At 49.0% G+C, this 18,909-nt stretch overlaps 1 protein-coding gene across 2 annotated transcripts in view; it reads right to left on the bottom strand.

Annotated features, from left to right (window-relative positions):
* Positions 1-13,589, bottom strand: part of STK10 (serine/threonine kinase 10) — a 47,920-nt gene extending 34,331 nt beyond the window's left edge. For both annotated transcript variants that reach the window (XM_005142666.3, XM_034067079.1), the window contains exons 1-2: positions 13,350-13,589; positions 1,367-1,531 (exon numbers count right to left, since the gene is read on the bottom strand). In XM_005142666.3, coding sequence (XP_005142723.2) covers positions 1,367-1,531; positions 13,350-13,505 — 321 coding nt within the window. In that variant the 5' untranslated portion in view covers positions 13,506-13,589. The remainder of the gene's footprint in view (positions 1-1,366; positions 1,532-13,349) is intronic.
* Positions 13,590-18,909: the final 5,320 nt, after the last annotated feature.

Raw genomic sequence — 18,909 nt, 5'->3', positions numbered from 1 at the left:
TGTGAATTTTCCCCAGCAGTGCTGGTGACCAAGAAGAGGAAGACTTTGAGGGAAAACCTGCTGAAGACTAGAAGCCTTCTGGAAGTATAACGGCCTGATTTAATTACTTCCCTCAAAGCCAGTAAACCACTGGAGCATTAATGAGAACAGCCTGAGCAATGAAATGCAAATGCCACTCAAATAATTAAATAAAGAGAACGATCCTCCTCCCAAAACAATGGGCAGAGCTGTAACATCTACCCTCACGGAAAAGCCTCATACAGGAGGCTCTTGTTCCAGTCGCTTCAAAGAGGCTGTTTAATTTTAGTAGGTCGGCAAGCGTACGACATTACAAAGCACTCCTTAGACAAAAGCAGAGCTGAGGAGCCCTGCAATCCATTTTCCCTACAGGAAGGAAGGCAAAGCTTCCTTTAGCAGGGAGGAGGTGGAAGGGGAAAGGGGAGGGGGCTGACATTTAGATAGGATGAACAAGGCCAGTGTCGGCCAGGCACAGAGCAGGGAGGTGAAACCAGCAGAACAGAATGGAATACAGACCAGCCCCACCTCTCACCCAGGCTCTGCCTGTGTTTGCCTTTTTAATTTTGTTGAGATTAGTTTTGCTGCATTTGCAACCTGTCCAAACCGTGAGTCCCCTCCTAGGAGGGATGTTTGTCTTTCACTTCCTCAGAAGTGTACATATTTACTTCATTCTTTAACGCATTCAGGGCTCAGCATCACAAATACCTAGTCTCTAGGCAACTTGCAGCCCAGCTTCCTTGAAGCAAGATAATGCATGGGAGGAAGTGCTCAGTGCTGGCTATGGCAGCCCTCCGAGCAGGGTGTCACAAAGGAGCTGGGGCCTTTAGTGATGGATTTTTAAATAAGAAGGGACACCAATGCATGCTGACACTGCAAAAGGCAGTTGCTGAATACGCACGCATTGCCCAATAGAGCAGTACCTCTCCTGCATTGCTTAACCGAGGAATGAACTAGACATGGATTGCATTATTCCTGTGACAGCCCTGAGGCTCAGGCCTTGGCTCCTGCATAACAAGCAGAGACCCACAACTCTGACAGCTCAAGACACAAGTACAGTTCTCAAAAGCTGAGATCTTTTTAACTGTGGTAAGATTGCCCTGGGAGGCCATAAAGGTGCCTGGTTAAAAAGAAAAAGTAACAGAGCTGCTGAACTCACCCTTTGACACTCTCCTGACTGGACAATAGCTGTAACATGGAGAAGAGGACCTGGCCATGAAGATGGTTTTGAAACTGATAGCATGACAGAACGGTTTGGGGTGAAAGGGACCTTAAAGCTCATCCAGCTCCAACCCCTGCCACAGACAGACATGTGCAGCTGTACAGGTCACACACAGCAACAGCCTCTTACCCAGAGCTTGCCATCCCAATAAAAGGCTCCCAGCAGCTTGACGATGTGCCGGTGATCACAGGTCGCCAGTATTTCAATCTCCACCATGTAATCCTCCAGTTCATCTTCACTCTTTGTTTCAATGACTTTGGCAGCTGCTAAAGCACCGGTTTCCTTGTTCTTGGCCTGCAAGAAAAAAGCAGTGTGAGTACTACAAAGGCAAGAAGAGCCAGGAGCACACAGTACTTGAACAAGTCCTTCTCTTCCAGTTCATGCTCAGCTTGACTGGTACCAGCCACAAGCACAGAAACGTGCAAAGGCATTTCTGCTTCCTAAACCTGTCCGTAGCTTCGCAGAGAGGATAAATGCTGTGTCAGAGCCAAAGCATCCTCTTTCCAGCCTTCAGTGCCCACACCACTTCCCGTCATGGGGAGAAAGAAGCTTTTAGATAAGGAGATACATCCTATTGCTTGTAGCATCAGGATCTCCGATAGTATCATAGGTGACAGTTCCAATTATCAGCAGTCCTGAGTACACAGATAATCCAGCCAAATTGAAGACCTGTGTATTTTGATTTCCCAGGACTGCCCAGTATTCCTGATGGTGCATATTAGTGAGCTTTTCAGATCACAGTAAGAAAAATAGCACACATGCTTACTGAGCTTCCCCCTCCATTGCACATTGTCCCTTTAACAGCTTATTCACCAAATAACCAGAAAACCATCAAAACCTCCAAGTCCAGAGGTTGGAAAGCTTTTCCTGACTTTCTCTCCCCATTCCTCACACCACCACAGTTGTGTCCCAGCTTGCTGACCTCCTTCCTCTCAGACACCTCTCCCTAAGCAGCCATCTACCTAGGAAGGGGCTGCTCTGCTTGCAGGGGCCACACACCAGCAATAGGCCAGTAAGTCCAGCCTGGACTGGAAGCATTTCCAGACACGTTTCTTGTCACCCACTCCCCTCTTGTGTCCCATCCCACATGAGGAAAAGGCAACTGACAGAAAAAGGAAGCGTCTGTGGGCAGGGTTGGAGCTGCTCTCATAGAGGACTGTTTCAGCATCATCTGCCCAGCACTGTCCATGAGCTTCTCCCAGAATAGCCAGGGCAGGTTCACATTTCGCAAGTGCAATTTGTACAAATTGGTGCAAGAATCAGAAGTTTCCACAAAACACCAAAAGGGTGTTTGTGAGGCAATCTGTGCTCCGGGATGTGTCACATGCTGGTAGAGGGGGCCAGGCAGGAGCTGTTTACTCAGGAACACCCTGCCATTCCCAGCACCACATTGAATCACCAGATCAAGAGGCAGGATAAATCCCTATACCTCACCCATTCTGCTCCCCACGGATGCAGGCAAGCCCTTATGCCATGACTGCAGTTCATTACCTATTTTCCTCCCATCACACCCACTTTGGACTGCCTCTCCCCCAGGGAAAGAAGTCCCACTGCGGGTGCTGTTAGAGCAGGAGCTGGGCAAGCTCCGGTTGTGAACTTCCTTACTGCTCTGTAGTTTATGTATCTGTGTTTGGAAAACCTACAGAGGAGCTTACAGGATGATTAATTCCTTGTATAAACACTGCAAAGCCCCAGTGAACAGTTTTATGTAGCTTAGGTGATAGCATAACTGTGTACTGAGGAATAGGCTGGGAAGGGGGACAAGGAGTAAGGGGAAAACAACACCACACAGTCAGGAAAGTAAGGGACCCCTGAGTCTCTGCTGGGTTTTGAAGCCTTGCTGCATTCGCGTGAATTGGCATCGACAGCTCTGTCTTTACCACAGGGAACAAATCCATTTCCATCTGGGCTTGCTGCCCAATCTCAAGACAGAAGCTCATGCTGGTTTCTCTTGCTCCTGTGGTTTCTTACCATCTTACCCAGATGCTCAGAGGAGAGCACAGAGCAGGGCAGGGGGAGATGCGGAGCACAGTAAGCATTGGGAAAAGCAGAGTGCTTCCAAATTGGAGCAAGAGGTGCCCCACTCTGTTTGCTCTGCACTTATGGTGTTGGGAGAGGTCCAAGAAGGGGAAGTAAATATTGTGAGAAGAGGTGGGGCTTCCCTTGGAGGTCAGCCATCGCACGCTTCCCATTGGCAGGGTCCTGGCCAGCTCAGCCTTTCCAGGATGCTGGGGCCCTGCAGGCACCTAAAAAAGCCCAGGAGCAGAGCATGCCCCAGGTGCCCACAGCATCGTCACCTACTGAGAGGTCTGAACTGACTTGCTCTCACTCCCAAGCCTTGAGGGAGCCACTGCAGCAGCCACTCTGCCGCCTCTGATCCCCTTCTGGGCTTCCTAGAGGCAAAAGTGGAGGGATGCTGAGCTGGAGGACATGGGTTTGCAAACCAGGCTGCAAGCTATGGGTGAGGGAGTGACTGCAGCCCACACGTTCATTGTGGCAGACTGACTTCATTCATCATTACTAACGGGTGAGCAACCCAGCAACCCCCAGCAATCGCTTCCTGTCTAGGTACAAGCCCATGTACATTCTGCCTGATGTTCAGCCTTTAAAGACGTCCATAAGAGAATTAGCTGCTGCCTTTCTCCATCACATTGCACAGTCACAAATGAGAGTGTTTACCCATCCATTTCCTCATCCATTCTAGCAGGGGACACAGCTTGGGGATGGAAGGGAATCCCATGAGCTGCGTGAGGTAGGTTTTCACCCTAGGGGGAGAGGAGCACTGCACTGTCCCACATCCCCTCAGACCAGAGGGCACAGGGATGTCACACCACTTGGTCACACCAGCAGAAGCGACACCACCAAGGAGAAGTCGCCTCAGGACAACACAAACCCAGGAAGCAAGAACATGAACTGAAACAGCAAGCTCACAGGGGTAGGGGTGCTGCAGGCATGAGCCCTGTACTGTCCCTCTCCTGTGATAATGTCGTAGCTACAACTGAGCACACTCACAGCACTTCCCAGAAGGGACCAAAACCACCATTAGCCCTGCAGGACAGCAGGAGAAGGTGAAATAGGAAGGAGATCCTGGAAGATTAATCTCCTCTGGCATTGCCCACTGTAGTGTGGAGAGGAGACTGGTGGTCCCAGTCCTCTGAGAGGTACAACACTCATACATCTTGGACAGCTCATCCCCTCTCATGTTGTCAGAAGCTGACCTGAGCCCAAACCCAGTCTGTAGTATTTCTACCACACAAGACAGAGGGAGATCCCCACTGTATGGTGTGTGCACTCCTGAACAAAGCTCAGCAAGTCACGTTTGTCACCACAAGAGCTTTGTAAATCCAAGGGGTCTCTGTCCATTTCTCCACCTTCATTTTCCCTCCATCTGTTTGTCCTCCAGCAGTGACACCAGGCTCCAGCCTCCCTGGGAATGGCAGGTGCCTGCCATCAGGCAGACGGCTGCACCACAGCCCCTGACAGCAGCCAGCCAGCTCCCAGAGCTGCTCACAGCAGGCACATTTGTACAGGCAGTGTCACGTTTTGGCCGAGTACACCAGGCAGCCTCTCTGCAGCTCACATCTGGTGATTTCCTGCAGCTTCTCTGCGGGTATTTTCCTGCATACGTTGTATTACGACAGAGATATTCTTCCAGGAAGGTTTGTTGCGATCCCAAATAGGCCAAAGGCAAACGTTGCCAGCCCTCGGAGCTGCTTTCAGACATCCCCGGCATGAGATGATGCTTTAGGGTTTAAGGCCCTTTCTTGATTACTGCCTATCCTTGTGCAACTGATGTGAATCTGCCCAGAGATGTTAGCCCAAAGCAAAACACAGCCTGCTCTCCCCTCAACAAACCAAGCTAGCAATCAGGCAGAAGGAACCAGCATCTCCAAGTCTGTGACCTGCAGGCCTGGATGATGACCTTTACAGCAGGGGGATGCATAGTACCAGGCTGAGAAGAGGCAGCATCTGCTGCTCACTCTCCAAGAGCTGCAGGAGGGAAGGAATTGGTTGCACCATCCTCTCTGCAGCTTCACCTTTACCTGAAAGGGGATCATGCCCTCACCTTGCAGCAAGGGACATGAAAACTTCTCTCATGCTGCTGCTTGGTTTGTCTTTAAATGCCAAAGAAAGGAAGAGACAATGATATGGAGGAAAGAAGAAAACCAAGTACTATCAAGAAAGCACCCTAGCACTACTCACCAACAGTTTGTTAGATGTTTGAAATTGAATCCTGCAAAATACAGGTTGAATTACAAACCTCAAGTCTTCTGTAAATCCCAGCCTAATTACAGGGTCTCCATCCCAGCAAAAGCACAGGTAGAGAATGCAGAGATGGGGAGAGAGCTTCTGTTCTTGGGTAGAACAGAACAAGCAGCTTTAGGGGAATCTGTGGTGTTTCACATTTTTTCCAGTGAAATTCATGGACAGGAGCAAAAGACCCACCAGGATGGTGAGATTCCAAGAACAGAAACTGTTTGATGTCAGTCTATGACCTGCAGCTGGCCACTCAAAAGCACGCATCCAGTTCCATCATCTTTTAGCTCCTCCACTCCTGGGAATTTTAATGGCATGGATAATTTGTCCCTGGAGTGCGATTTAGTACCAAAACGAAACAAACAGAGCAGCCAGCTGCCAGCACAGTGCCCAGGATGTGCTGCTGAGCTACAGTTCGATTCATTACAGCCTTGGCATTTCAAACCTGACAAGTCCTTATGGCCACTTCCAGCCCTTGTGCAAATCAATGCACCGCAGAGACCCCGTGACAGGTCTGTGCAGAAATGGGATTGGAACGTGCATTCCACAACAGAAAACATACCCCATGAAAGTTATCCAGTAAACCACTTCCAGAAAGGAACACCATGAGCCAAGCAGAATACAAAGCAAAGGATCTTGCTGGAGTCCTCTAGAGCAAGATTGGTGCTGGACATGGTGTCACCAAGCACCCTGGGAATACCAAGGGACAGGGGATGAACAGGATTACTCCTAGAAGGCAGAGGCATAGAGAAACTGCTTATGGGTTTAAGTGGTGCCCTTTCAGGTGACAGAAGAGGTTGTTTGGCTTTGCTTGTGACTCAACCTCTGAGCTATTGTGAAACCCAGATTGTGACAAACGCAGGAACTATTTTAAGCCTTTAAAGAACACATTACCGGAAGGCTGGATTGTTCAGTCCTTCCTCATGCAGGACTGCTGCTGAAGGCAACGGCCAGTTTCTAGGTGAGGCAGGGGAAATCCAACATGAACTCTCACTCACTAGTGGAAAGGAGAGAGCTAGCACCGAGAGCACCCGATCACGTCCTCTACATGTGCTTGCCCACAGTATATTCCCAAGCCAAGGGACAATCCTTTTTAAGCCAGTCTGCCATATCATGTCACCATATTTTTGGTGTGAGCTACTCTTCCCATCCTTGTAAGCCTTCACTCTGTGCCAGGAGAGCTGATGCTTCACATATCACTGAGTTACAGAAGGAGTAAAAAGCCTGGTGCTTTCAGTGGATGCTGTGTTTGGGGGGGTGACAGTTCCTACTTCCCCAACCTCCCACATCACATTCCCATTGTGTGCCTTTGTACACGAGCGAGTGCTCGCTTACGTATTTCTCAGGGATTACCTAATGACTAATTGCCATCTGATGCACTTTGTCCAAGCTGTCTGCATCAGTAATCAAGTTCAGAATAGACAGGCTGGAGTCAGTGCTCATATTATTGTCCAGTAATCAGTGGGAGCTGAAACGAGTTCCGTGCCCAACAAGCTCCTTAGAGCCACATCAGTCTGTCACCCTAAGTGAACACCGGTTTGGGGTTCTTTGGAAACGCTGAATTCAGCCCTTGGTGGACTCAGCAGAGCAGTTAGTGATGAGCAAGCACAGCAGCAAGGCTGGCACAGCCCTGGTCTGGCAGCCCTGCTACACACAGCAGCATCAGGTCGGGCTGAACCAGCACTGCTGCTTTGGCAGCTGTGGCAACACTTGTGCAGCGGCAAAGGGGAAGTGAAAGTGGCTTGTGAAACAAGGCAGTGTTAGCTATAAAAAACCATGAGAAATGCCTTCCTCTGGTTTTTATAAGCTAGAGGCAAAGCAGCATCACCAGAGAGCTCAAACTACAGCCAAGGACTTGTTTTCTCTGTAGACACGCCAAAACACGGTGTGTCCAAAGCATGGCACAAACACCTTTTTTTGCCTTAAAAGCTCAGCACTGGCCCAGCAGAAGAGCGTGAGAGACAACAAGCCCAAGCAGCAGTTCGTTAGTCAAGAAAAGCCCCATGCAATTCTTCAGACCTTGCACCCAAACGCAGCAGCAGAGCCCAGAACAACATGAGTCTTTTTTGCTGCTACACCCCACTATAGCCCACCCATAGAAACCAAGTGGACCTCATGGTCCTGGTGTGAGTGAGAAGTGAACAAACACCCATGCCAGGGCTGGAGAGTAAAGATCCACATAGATCCAGTATCTTCAGTATACACAGGTCTAGAACTCAGAAGTACAAAACATCCTTCAAATCACTGGTGCCCTGGAAGTGCATGGTGCTCCAAGGGAAGCCAGTGCTGTGAGTGAAGCACTCCTGCCTGGTCTTCCCTCACTCAACACCACAATATTGAAAGAGAAAATTAAAATGGTGGGGGAAAACCCCATGCAGGCACTTCTGAGCTTCCTAGCAGCTTTCTGCTCCAATTTGGTACATAGGGAGCTAAGGCTTGAGTGGCTACAGTACATGAGAGCCAGGGAACAGGGCTTAGACAGGCAGTGATAATAGTTGTGTCTGTCTGTGTGCCAGCCCTTTCACTTTGTACTAGAAAAGGCCCCAGCAGAGGAATAAAGAACTGATGAGACCTTTGCTATCTCTGCAGCACCAACCTGCCCAGGGAGGACACCCAGCAGCACTCCTGCGCTTGTCAAGAGAGAAATGAAGGGCAGGCAGCAGCTCGACAACAACAGCAAGCACTGAGGTCCACCAACAGCTGGTTTTGCTGGGGCACAACTTCCTGCACTGAAATACCACACAAACATTTTGGTTGGTTGAATGAGAACATGACCCACGGGGACACGAGCACAGGCAGGTGTCAGGGAATTGCACAGGAAGGGAAAATGTCAGGAAGGTTTCCAAGTGTTGGATGGGAAAAGCATTCTGTTTTAAAGAGATGACATTCAGGGGTGGAAGCGAGGTGCTCTTCTATGGCCAGGAGGCAGAAGTCAGTTAATGCAACTCCAGCAGCACTAAGTGGCAATGCTCTGCTCTTCACAATGGTCACCCTTCCAACCCCTCATCCCAGAGACGGCACAGAGACACCGATCCTGAATGTGACTGTACTCGCCTCTCAAACAGGAGCTAAGCAGCTCCATCAGCATGGTGATGCTCAGGCCCAGCTGCTTAAGCAGATGGGCTACGCTGAGCAAGGCAGCAGTTCACTGCACATGTGGTTTGCAGCACCCAGCCCTGGCAAACTACACACCTGCACCAATCCTGCTGCCTTCAAGAGCCAAGTCTGTCAACAAGTACCATTACATCAGTGTTTTAAAATGATGTTTTAAGTGACATTGCTCTTCATAGCCAAATTCCTTTTCTCCCAGGACTTGAGGCTAAGCAAGGTTGGCAGTGCTGGTGGATGGGAGGGTAGCACTGCCACCCAGGACCTGCAGCCAAGCAGTATGGCGGCAAGGATGGGTTTGACCTGAGACTCATGAGGAAAACCCCAGCTCCTCGCACAGCAGCATCCCAAAGGTGAGAAAAAGAATGATTTTTCCAAGGAAACTGCATGTTCGAAGAAAATAAAAATATTAAGAATTATGGGATGTGCTGAGCAGGGATTTTTCTAAGGAACAACGATTGCCACGTGCTAGAGGGTGAAAGGCCCAAAGCCTTCATCTAAGCTTTCTCTTCCATGCTGCTGCCCACAGTTCCCGCTGTCACTGGCATTGCCAAGCTCTGGGCTGTGACACTGAACTCATTAACAAAATATTTAGGCCATGGAGAGCTATCCTCTCCCCTGCCACACACATACAGCCGTGGCTCACAGGGACAAGCTTCATTTGGACTTCAGCATGGACAGAGCATCACATGTTTCAAAGTGAGTTTCAAGTGAACACTGAGCTTAAAGTTCAATCAGGTTTAACACTGTTGGGTCACTGCTCGCCCAGATGAGTGGTGTCTTCCCATTCCTCTTCTCTCCCCAGCTGAAGCGTTGTAAGAAAACCCTTCAGCCATTCTAAGGGACAATGATTTAATCTTTCTTTTTTTCTTTTGCTGCCATAGCTACAATCAACTTAAACTCCACCAACCCCCTTTGTTAGCTTCCTCTCTTTCATTTTTTTTGAGCTAGCTCAGCAGATTAGCATCTCTCAGTGACACCCTTTCCAGGAATTACATGTTAAATCCCCCATGAATCAAACCAACAAGAGCTGAGCCCATGTCACTGGAGCCAACTCATGCAAAGCCAGAACGGTGCAGGCTCAGCTGGTGAGCACAGAGAAGTCTGCAGGTGACAGGGACAATCTTGTGCCTTCAAACAGGCCCATCACTGTGGAAGCCAGGCTTATAGAGCAGCTGTACATTTAAAAATTAGTCTTATTAGCCACATTTCAAAACAGAGCACTCATAGTCTGCAGCATGTACAGCAGCAATACCACCCTCACAGATCAGATAACCCAAGCCGTTATCTTAAGAAGAAATAAGAACAACAACATAAAAGGCACATCTGTGAGACACTGTGACATGGGGCTCAGCGATATCTCTCTGGGAACCAGCACACAGAGCCGTTGGAAGGCAAGTTTGAGTTCCTGCTGCACTGGGGGCTGTGGGCAGCACAGCAGCCCATGCTCCCCACCCTATGAAGAGAAAGCCTTATCAGGGGCCAGCATCCCCATCCGCAGGCTGGGAAGGGGAGATACCATTTCACAAGAGACATGAGCACAGCAAAACAATCCCACTATGAGAGAGGCAGCCAATCCCAAGGCTGAGCCCATGCTCTTGTAAGATCCAGTCCATCCCCAGCTAGTTTGTGAGTTCTCAATGCCCAGAAGAGCCCTGCACATCTGTTCCTGCTGACGGCTGACACAATACCTGCAATAGTAAACGCTGCACCAACTACTGGGTTTTGCAGGACCAAGATAAGATTCAGCAGCTCTGAGCAGCCAGCCCACAGCAGCCTGCACTGCTGGCTTCATGCTGAGCATCTGCATGGCCCCGAGATCAGCAGGGCTTTGCTTCACCAACACAGCTCTCCAGGGTGCCACTATGACTTCTCCCTCCCTGCACACACAGAGAAATGTTAACTTGGAACTGATAGAGCCACCGCCATATATTCTATAGATTGTAATTTAGGTATTTCTGAAGAAAGAGAAATCTGAGTTAGGAACTTGTATTTTTATAGGCTCACAACCCTTGAGGTGCTGCAGCCCTCCCAGGCTAGCACACACAGGTCACAGCTCCCAACTGCTGGCCTGATGAGTGATTTAAGAGCATCGATTTAGTGAGCTTTGCATGAGGTGAGTAACAAAGTGTATTTGGCACAGAGCATGTTGCTATCTATGGGCTGCTATCACTTCCTTATCATACCCCATGGACTTACCCAAACCAAGGCATTAATAGAATGAGAGCTAGAAAGAAAGTTTCTCCCCACCCCCTTCCTACTTTTCAGCTTCATTACCCTCTGCAATGAGTTTCACTGTTTCCTCATACCATCAGGGTCCTCTTTTGCTGAAAAAGGCTTTTGTACAAACCCAGGGAAATCCCAGTAGTTTCTACTGGCTGCAGGTTTCTTACGGTCTGCTGCATGCATTTCAGACTCCACTACAGATCTGGTTATTTTTAATTAATATATATTTAAATTAAGCCTGTCCTACTTTTCTTACACACTGTGTCAAACCAGTTTAAGTTTGCTCAGCTGAGTGCACAGGGAGTCCAAGACACAGCTCCCTGACAGTGTTCTGCAGGGCAATGAAACCATTACCCAGCCCAGCACCCCCTCCTCCTGCTCAAACCTGGTCTCATAATACTGAAACAAGCACATTTTCTCTTCTACCCACATCTAAATTTCTCCCAGGTCATACTCTTCAGCAGACAAATCCCACTCTTTTGCACTGCTCAGCCTCTTCAGAGCGAGCATAACATATGGTACATAGGGCAGGATGTAGGCATAGGTGGATTATATCATCTCCCCGCACTTCCGTGTGTGGGAAAGGGGCAGAAGAGAGACAAGAACTTCATTCAAACATCCTGAAACTCTCACAGCCACACACTCAGAGCTGCTCTAAATGATCGCTTTTGCGTGAAAAGCAAATTGACTTTAAAGTGAGTTCAAGAGAATGATTAAATCTGTTCATTGCATCTTGGCCACCTACGTTCTCCTTGCATACAGTGGGGTGTTTTGTTTGGGTCTTTTCTGGCAGCTGTGCAGAACAAGAAGGCAAGCCACACATTTCACATCGCCATCCTATGTACATCAGCACCCAGCATGGCAGGAAACTATGTCTCTGCAATAATTCTACTGGCTAGTATCTAAAAATAAGGCTTCCTAGTACATGGCATCCAAATGGTTTGGGATTCTTAAACAAACAAACAAAATCTTGCACGAGAACTCTTCAGAACCCAACTATGTCCATTGGCCAACCAGGATGGAGAACAAGTGGAAAAGAGATCAAAGAAGACAGAGGATTAAAACTTTACTAAGAAGAATAAAATAGCCCTTTCTTCATGTTAATCCCCCATCCCCTGATAAAACGATGTTAAAACAACAGAAAAGCAGACAGTTGCCCAAATGTACTACTTGTAGAGGGGGTCAGCTTCTGGTTATAAACATGGAATCTTCACTGCTTTGTTTACTGCAGTTCACATTCTCATTTGGGTCAAAATGGGGATCAAAGGAGATGGAAGTAGTTGGAGGTGAGGAGATGTCATTACCTGTCAGGCTGACATCCTTAACCTACAGTATGTAAAATTACTCTGCTAATTGTGTTATTGTTTTGAGGCTGGAGTTAACAGCAGAGGCATTCGGATATGACAACAAAACTAAACCAGCCACATATAAAGTAGCTTCATTCTGAATGTCATCTACTTCCGAGATGTTGTCCATGTTTAAATTAGACAGGATTTAAACCAGTTATTCCTCTTAAGTTTTCATTTGTCTTGTCATTAACTTCTTTCACAATGGCTATCTCCTTTGTATCATTGGATGAGAAACAAGCAAATATAAGCAAAGAATTATCCAGTAAAAGAGTGAATGTGGCTACACACAAAAGGGTTTCCAATACACAACATCAACTAGACTGGTAACAGAAGTGCTGATTGCTGACAGTTCTACCTTTGGAAAGATGACTACATTAGGGATTTAAAGGTGATTTTTAGGAACTGCATTTTATTATAAGACAGGAACCTTCACTAGAACTTCGACTCAATGGATATTTAGTGCCCATTTTTGTAGAGTTCCTACCAAATACCAATTTATTACAACAGATCCCAGGGTACTGCAGTGAAACACCTCTGCCCTGAGCTGCAACAGACCAGTTTCCTTCCTGGCCTTTTCTTTTGTTACTGGTTATTCCTCAGCTGTGAAAAGGCAATACCTTCTTAAGTGATCTGATGAGACTACCAAAAACCAGCTGCCCAACAGCTAATTCACCACTCATGGCCCAAATTATGCCTGTAACGCGGGTCTCCCAAGGAGCCCGGTTCCCCGACCTGCTCTTTCAGCCAGCCCCTGCCTAGAGGCTCCTCTCTCGCCTGTAGCACAAGAGAGCAGCGATTTCAGAGCCGGTAACAGCACGAACACTGCTGCTTTGGAGCGCAAAGGACAGAGAGTGCTTGGCCTTGAACCCCCACCCTTTAACACAGAGATGAAGCACTCCGAGCAGTGGACACGGCCCCACTCTTGAGGGACTTGGCTCCTCTGCTCTCTGTACGCTTCCCGCCGGCGAGGACCGCAGGAATACACCGAGTGTCAGTCCCGGAGACTCGCGAAGCTCGGAGGCAGCCCGAGACCGCTGACTTCCAACAACTCCGCCAGGCTTGGCAAGGACCACGTCCCCTCACAAAAGCACCGCTCTGAAAGCGAGCGACTGATGGGGGGGAATTAAACCCTCCGCTGCCCCCCAGCCCCGAGCCAAGCGCTGCGCTCCCACCTTGTAGACCTTGCCGAAGGCTCCGTCTCCCAGCTCCCCCAGCACCTCCCACACCTCGCCGGGGTCCAGGTCGCGGCGGACGTGCTCGTACTCCTTGGACCTCCGCTTCTCGAAGGTGGAAAGGCGCAGGATGCGGCGGAAGTTAGCGAAAGCCATGGTGGAGCGGAGCGGGGATGGGGAGCGGGGGGAGCCGCGTCCCGGCCCCCGAGCAGCTCCGAGCCGCTGCGCGCCGGACAAACGAGGAGCGGAACCGCCTCCAACCGCGCACATGGGGCCGGAGCCGCTCCACCTGCGGGCCCGCCTGACCCCGCCCCGCACCGGCCGGCACCGCCCTCGCCCGGCCCGGCCCCGCTTGGCACAGCAGGGCCATGGTGGGGCAGAGTACGGGGATGTGTCCGCAGGTGGAAGCCTTAGCGACAGGGGCACGTTTCCTCCTCCTCCCGGCTCATCTCGTGTGGAAACGGCCCAACACCCGTAGTTTCAAACGCGCTGTAACGGGGATTTGCGGGTGTCAGCACCGCGGGTACCCGTCATGAGGTTGTTTTGGAGGAGATGGGACCCAACCGGTGTCAAGTGTGAAGGTTCTCATCATCCCCTCCCTGGCAAAGCCTCAGCTCCGCTGAAAACCCGGTTTGAAATCGAGTATTCAATGGGGACATCTAGGGGAAATACCCGATGGTGCAGCCGCGCTGCAGAGCGTCGGGCTTGAACCATTAGGGGTTTGGAGGTTGGTGCTCATCTACACCAGGCTCGGAGATGCCAGCCCCGCTCCCACCAGCAAGTGTTTGCTCACATACATGTGCGTGTAATACAGGCGAAACACCACACAGCTCTCGTTCTGAGAACACCCGGCCTCGGTGTTTTCTCATTAGATCCCCAATATATTATACCTGAGAGCACAGGGGCTGAGCGCTGCCTCTCCTTGTCTGTGCTGGGTTTACTGTGGTACAATCAGCTCTCACATTTATACTGGGAGTTTCCCTGATGCTGAAGCTGTAAATGTTACTTGAAACTCCAGTTCCTGGAAATGGGTGGCTGGGTGAGAATTTCAGTTGCCTTTTTTGAGGAAAGTTTAGTGTTCCCTAATTTCTTCCCTTTTCCCCCCTGAGGTGAGAACATAACCCAAGTGTATCCCTGAAACAGAAGGAATCTGAAAATGATTGAGCTCAAACCCAGACTCTGTGGGCTTTGGATCAGATCTGATATGTGGATTTGGAAATACATAAGAACAGAATAGAACAGAATCAGAGCAACTGCTTTCCACATTTTATTCTTGATTTTTTCCCACTGGTTTAGCACCCCTGCTCCTGTGGACAGGCAGTCACGAGTCATTGCATGAGCACGACCGCTCTGTGCCAGCACAGCCTCTGTGTTACCCAAGGGGAAGGAAGTGATGACCTGACTAAAGAGCACTTTCCATGATTATCGCTGCACTGGCTTGGACTCATTCTCAGTTTGAAGAGAAATGGGTGATAAGCATTTTATAGAGACTCATAAAATCAGCTAGGTTGGAAAAGACCTTAAAGATCATCAAATCCAACCTTTATCCCAAGACTGCCAAGTTCATCACTAAACCATGCCACTAAATCCTTATTTGAAGAGCAGTCCAGCTTGCTAACAGCTAACTCGAACATGAAATTGAGCATTTAAAAGCAGCCATCTCTGCATTGTAACTGCTGGACACAATGCACAAGGCATTGTCATGTACTGGAAACTAGAAAACCCCTGCCTAAGAGATAAAGCAAAGTCCTACAGCTGCTGTGCAGCACCTCCTTAGCACAGACCAACACGTCCCTACCTCCTGCCTGTGGCTCTTCAGCCTATTGCCTTGTTTGTGCAAATCCCCATGGTGCTCCAGCTTGAGTGACACCTATTCCCATGGGATTTACTTCACTGGCAGAGATCTGAGGGGAGCAGTATCAGACCAGGCTGCAGGGACTGTCTGTTTGCTATTGAGAATGTTTGATGGAAATGTTGGATCTGGAGATTTGGCTCTTCCTCTGCGCTGGAGAAGATTAAATAGGACTAAAAATAATTGCTGGTGGATCACGAGTTAAAAGTAACACCTCCAAAGGAAAAAATTGTTCTTTTTACAGTGTTTCTGTTGGAAAAGTATTTTTTTTCCTCCGGGGGTGGGGAGGAAGAGAAAACAGACAGAAAATGATGAGACCTTTAACATCACCTTCTATGCAGAAATCACATATATCTCTTTCATAAATCAGGCAATCTTATTAATACTGTCTACTAATTCTGAACAGTATCTCTTGTCTGCCGCTCTGTTTTAATTGCCTGTGCAACCCGTCTGGGAGCAGTGGGCACTGAAAGTAAAATGCATCCTGCTAACTATTGCCCTCAGCTTTGTGCAGACGATGCCCCAGAGCTCACTGTTTTCCAGATTTGCAGTTTTATTGCTTTGTTCATTACATGACCAATCTGAAAAGAACCAGATCAGGATGCTCTTTGACTGGGCTGAAATGTGAGGCAGGGATTTGCTTTCATGAGGTCTATGCTGTGGTGTGCATCCTCCTGTCCTATGAGGTATGTACCTTGCAGGTCCTGGGATCGGTACAGGGATATCTGCACCATCCAACACCCCTGTAAAAGGAATCAGCTCACTGGAGCTGATCTTTTCTCATGGCATGCAAGAAGGACCCTGGGTCTGATGTGGCTGTGATGCTGCTGCATAGAAAAGGAAAGCAGGGGAACAAACTGTCTCCCTGTTAATACCAACCTTGCTTCTCTGGGATAAATACATCCCTGAAGCTGTTGCCAGGTAGGAACCATCTAAACACTCCTCCCAGGTCAAGCTGTCCATCTTAGCAAGGGGTTCTCCTAAAAACAAGTCCACAGCTGTGGCTACGCTGGGGGGAAGAGAGCAGAGCATCTATTTTCACCCACATGTTTCTGCTAGTGTGGTGGTCCAGTGTGCACTGATGCCCTTTTTCATCCTCCCCAGCATCACATACACCTCAGGCTGGGCGATGCTGGGACCCTTTCAGGTACAAGCAGTGAGGAGAGCAGGCTGTGATGGGCTTGTAAAGCCAGGGTTACCCCTAGAGTACAACCATGCTCTTGGACACAACCTGCAGCTCTGCTCTGGACCAGGCACCTGGCTGAGAGCCAGTGCTTGGACACGGGGAGAATGGAGAGGAGCCAGCTGCAGGATGTAGCCCTGCAAGTCATTCTGTACATGGGAGGGATGGGAAGGGACCTCTCAAAGCAGCCCTGGAGCTGGGCTGGCTGTCAGTAGGTCCCCCCAGCACAGCCTGAACCCAGCCAGCAACAGCCACGTGCTCCCGCATGGCTCAGCCTCAGGAAGCACCAGGATTTTGGTATTTCCTGCAGGCGCGACTAGCAGGAGGTCACCTTTATCCTTTGGATGCAAGCACCAGTTGGTATTCCATGTATTTTTGCCAAGCAGGAAGTCATTGCTTGTCATCTGTTTCTAAACATTTCTGCCTCAAAAGAGAACCATCTTGAACAGCAGCTCATCCACCAGAGCTGCCCTTCAGCTGCTGGAGGTAGATGGGGATAAAGGGATGGATTTTAACTAGCTTGAAGCCAGAATGTTTCTCTTCAATATCCAGAAAGAAGAATTTAAAATATTTGAGGACTCTGATATTTCTGGAAATGGGGTAAAATTAGAGAAATTGCAGTGAAAATAGAAACCATGAAAATGCCCCTAAATTCAAAGTTAATCTTTAGGATTAATTTTGCACTGCAGCCTGTTTTCACTGAAACCAGAGTCTTCTTCCTGTTGCCTTCAGGAGCAGGTCTTTATAAGTTATCACACGGTCTGAACTGAAACCGTTTTAACAGTCAGATAGCAACAGGAAGAAATGATTCTTTGGGGTAAACCAGGCATCTTCCTCTGTGTGAGGAGACTGGTAGAGAATCAGTCATTAATAGACTGTAGACATATCTGCCACAGCTTCACACCATCCTCATGACTTCAGCATGCTCCAGCAGCACATTTAGTAAGACAGCCATCAGTAACCAAGGGAGATCCCTTCTCTTTCTTCTCCTTTCTGCTGGTAGGGTCTGGGGTTATTGTTTTTACTGACAATTCTTCTCCATGTTCCACCACCAGCATCCTCTTCACATTCTCTTCAATTCTTTGTTTCAGGCGATTGCATCTCTCCCGTAAGCCCTGCAGGGCTCACAGCCTGCTTCCTGTGTGGTTCAGCAGCACAGCAAGGTATCAAAGCCTCCATCCTGAGCACAATTCTCTGGTGCCCTCAGAGCAGTTTCCTGGAATAAGCTGTTTCAGCCCCAGGTTGTGTTGATCCCATCCTTTCATCTCCAGGCTGCCTGATTAAAGGCCAGTGTTTTGCAGGAGCAGAATGGCTGTGACAGCTCCCACTCCCCCATCCACACCAAACTCCAGCTGTTCCGAATCACTTCAACAACTGCAAGTCATTACAAATGGCAGAGGAACAACCATATGCCAGGGAGGAGCTCCATCGGCCTGTAACATGCTCGGGATCAGCTGGAGGCAATACTTGGAACCAATTTCACCAGTCAGTTTGGAAACCAGAACAAGTCAAGGCAACAAGAGTCTGCACTTAAGGGTCTTTCTCTGATTTATATTGTGCAAGGCTGCCTTGCTGAACTAAGGATCTACCTCCTCTCCAAAAGCAGCAACTGCACTATGGGGAATTCAAGATGTTTGCAGTCTTCTGCCTTGACAAACAACAAGAGGAAGGGGATCACAAAGAGCCTCCCAGCAGGACAAGCTCCTAACAGGCAAACAGGAGGCCTTTAGCCAGCAGGGGAAAACACAGCCTCACTTCTCTGTCCCCCTGCGCTCAGTTGACAACCACCAGCCAGAGATGCACTGCATTTGTAGGAGGTGAGTACATTTCAGTGCTGCAGGGAAGCACTGCCTGTTCTGTTTCCTCCATTGCACATCACCACTCTTCTGCCCAGGGGAGCACCAGAGACTGGCATCCAGTGAGGAGGAAGGACTGATAAAACTTGAACTTCAGCCTTGTGCCTCAAAGCTCTCCCCAGGACTAAGGCTGATGGAGCCTTATCTTGCCCCATGTACTGCAGTAGATGTTGTCTTGGTACTTTACACACCACCTCTTCCTGTCCCTGTGTTACACACTGCTTTGGTGAGAGCCCTTCTCCCTGGTGCTGCCATTTGGCCACACTCAGACACACAAAACAAGGCTGGTTTGGAGTGGGGCAGAATGGGCTCTGAGGCTGGAGCCACTCACACTGGCAGCTTTCTGCTCCCATGCTCTGGGCTCAGGCAGCTCCCAGCATCCGTGCTGGTGAGGAACAGCCGAACGACAGGAAATGCTCTTTGCTTTGTTAACAAAACCACCTAATTAAGTCCATGTGGATGGAAAGCAAGAGGCAGTTTAGTTTCTCGTGTTAAATATTGACTGTTTACCCTTTGGGCATGGCCATCCAGTGAATTTATTTCCCCCTCTCACCTTACACACAGGGCATCACACACTGAGCCTCCAAACTCACTGTCATTAGAGAGCTTCTCTAATGAAGCAGCAGGGCTGTAGCATAAGGGACTAATTAGAATAGACAATTCCAGTCT

The sequence above is a fragment of the Melopsittacus undulatus genome, chromosome 10, assembly GCF_012275295.1.
Source record: "Melopsittacus undulatus isolate bMelUnd1 chromosome 10, bMelUnd1.mat.Z, whole genome shotgun sequence".
NCBI classification, from domain to species: Eukaryota; Metazoa; Chordata; class Aves; order Psittaciformes; family Psittaculidae; genus Melopsittacus; species Melopsittacus undulatus.
This window is presented reverse-complemented; position numbering and strand designations above follow the sequence as displayed.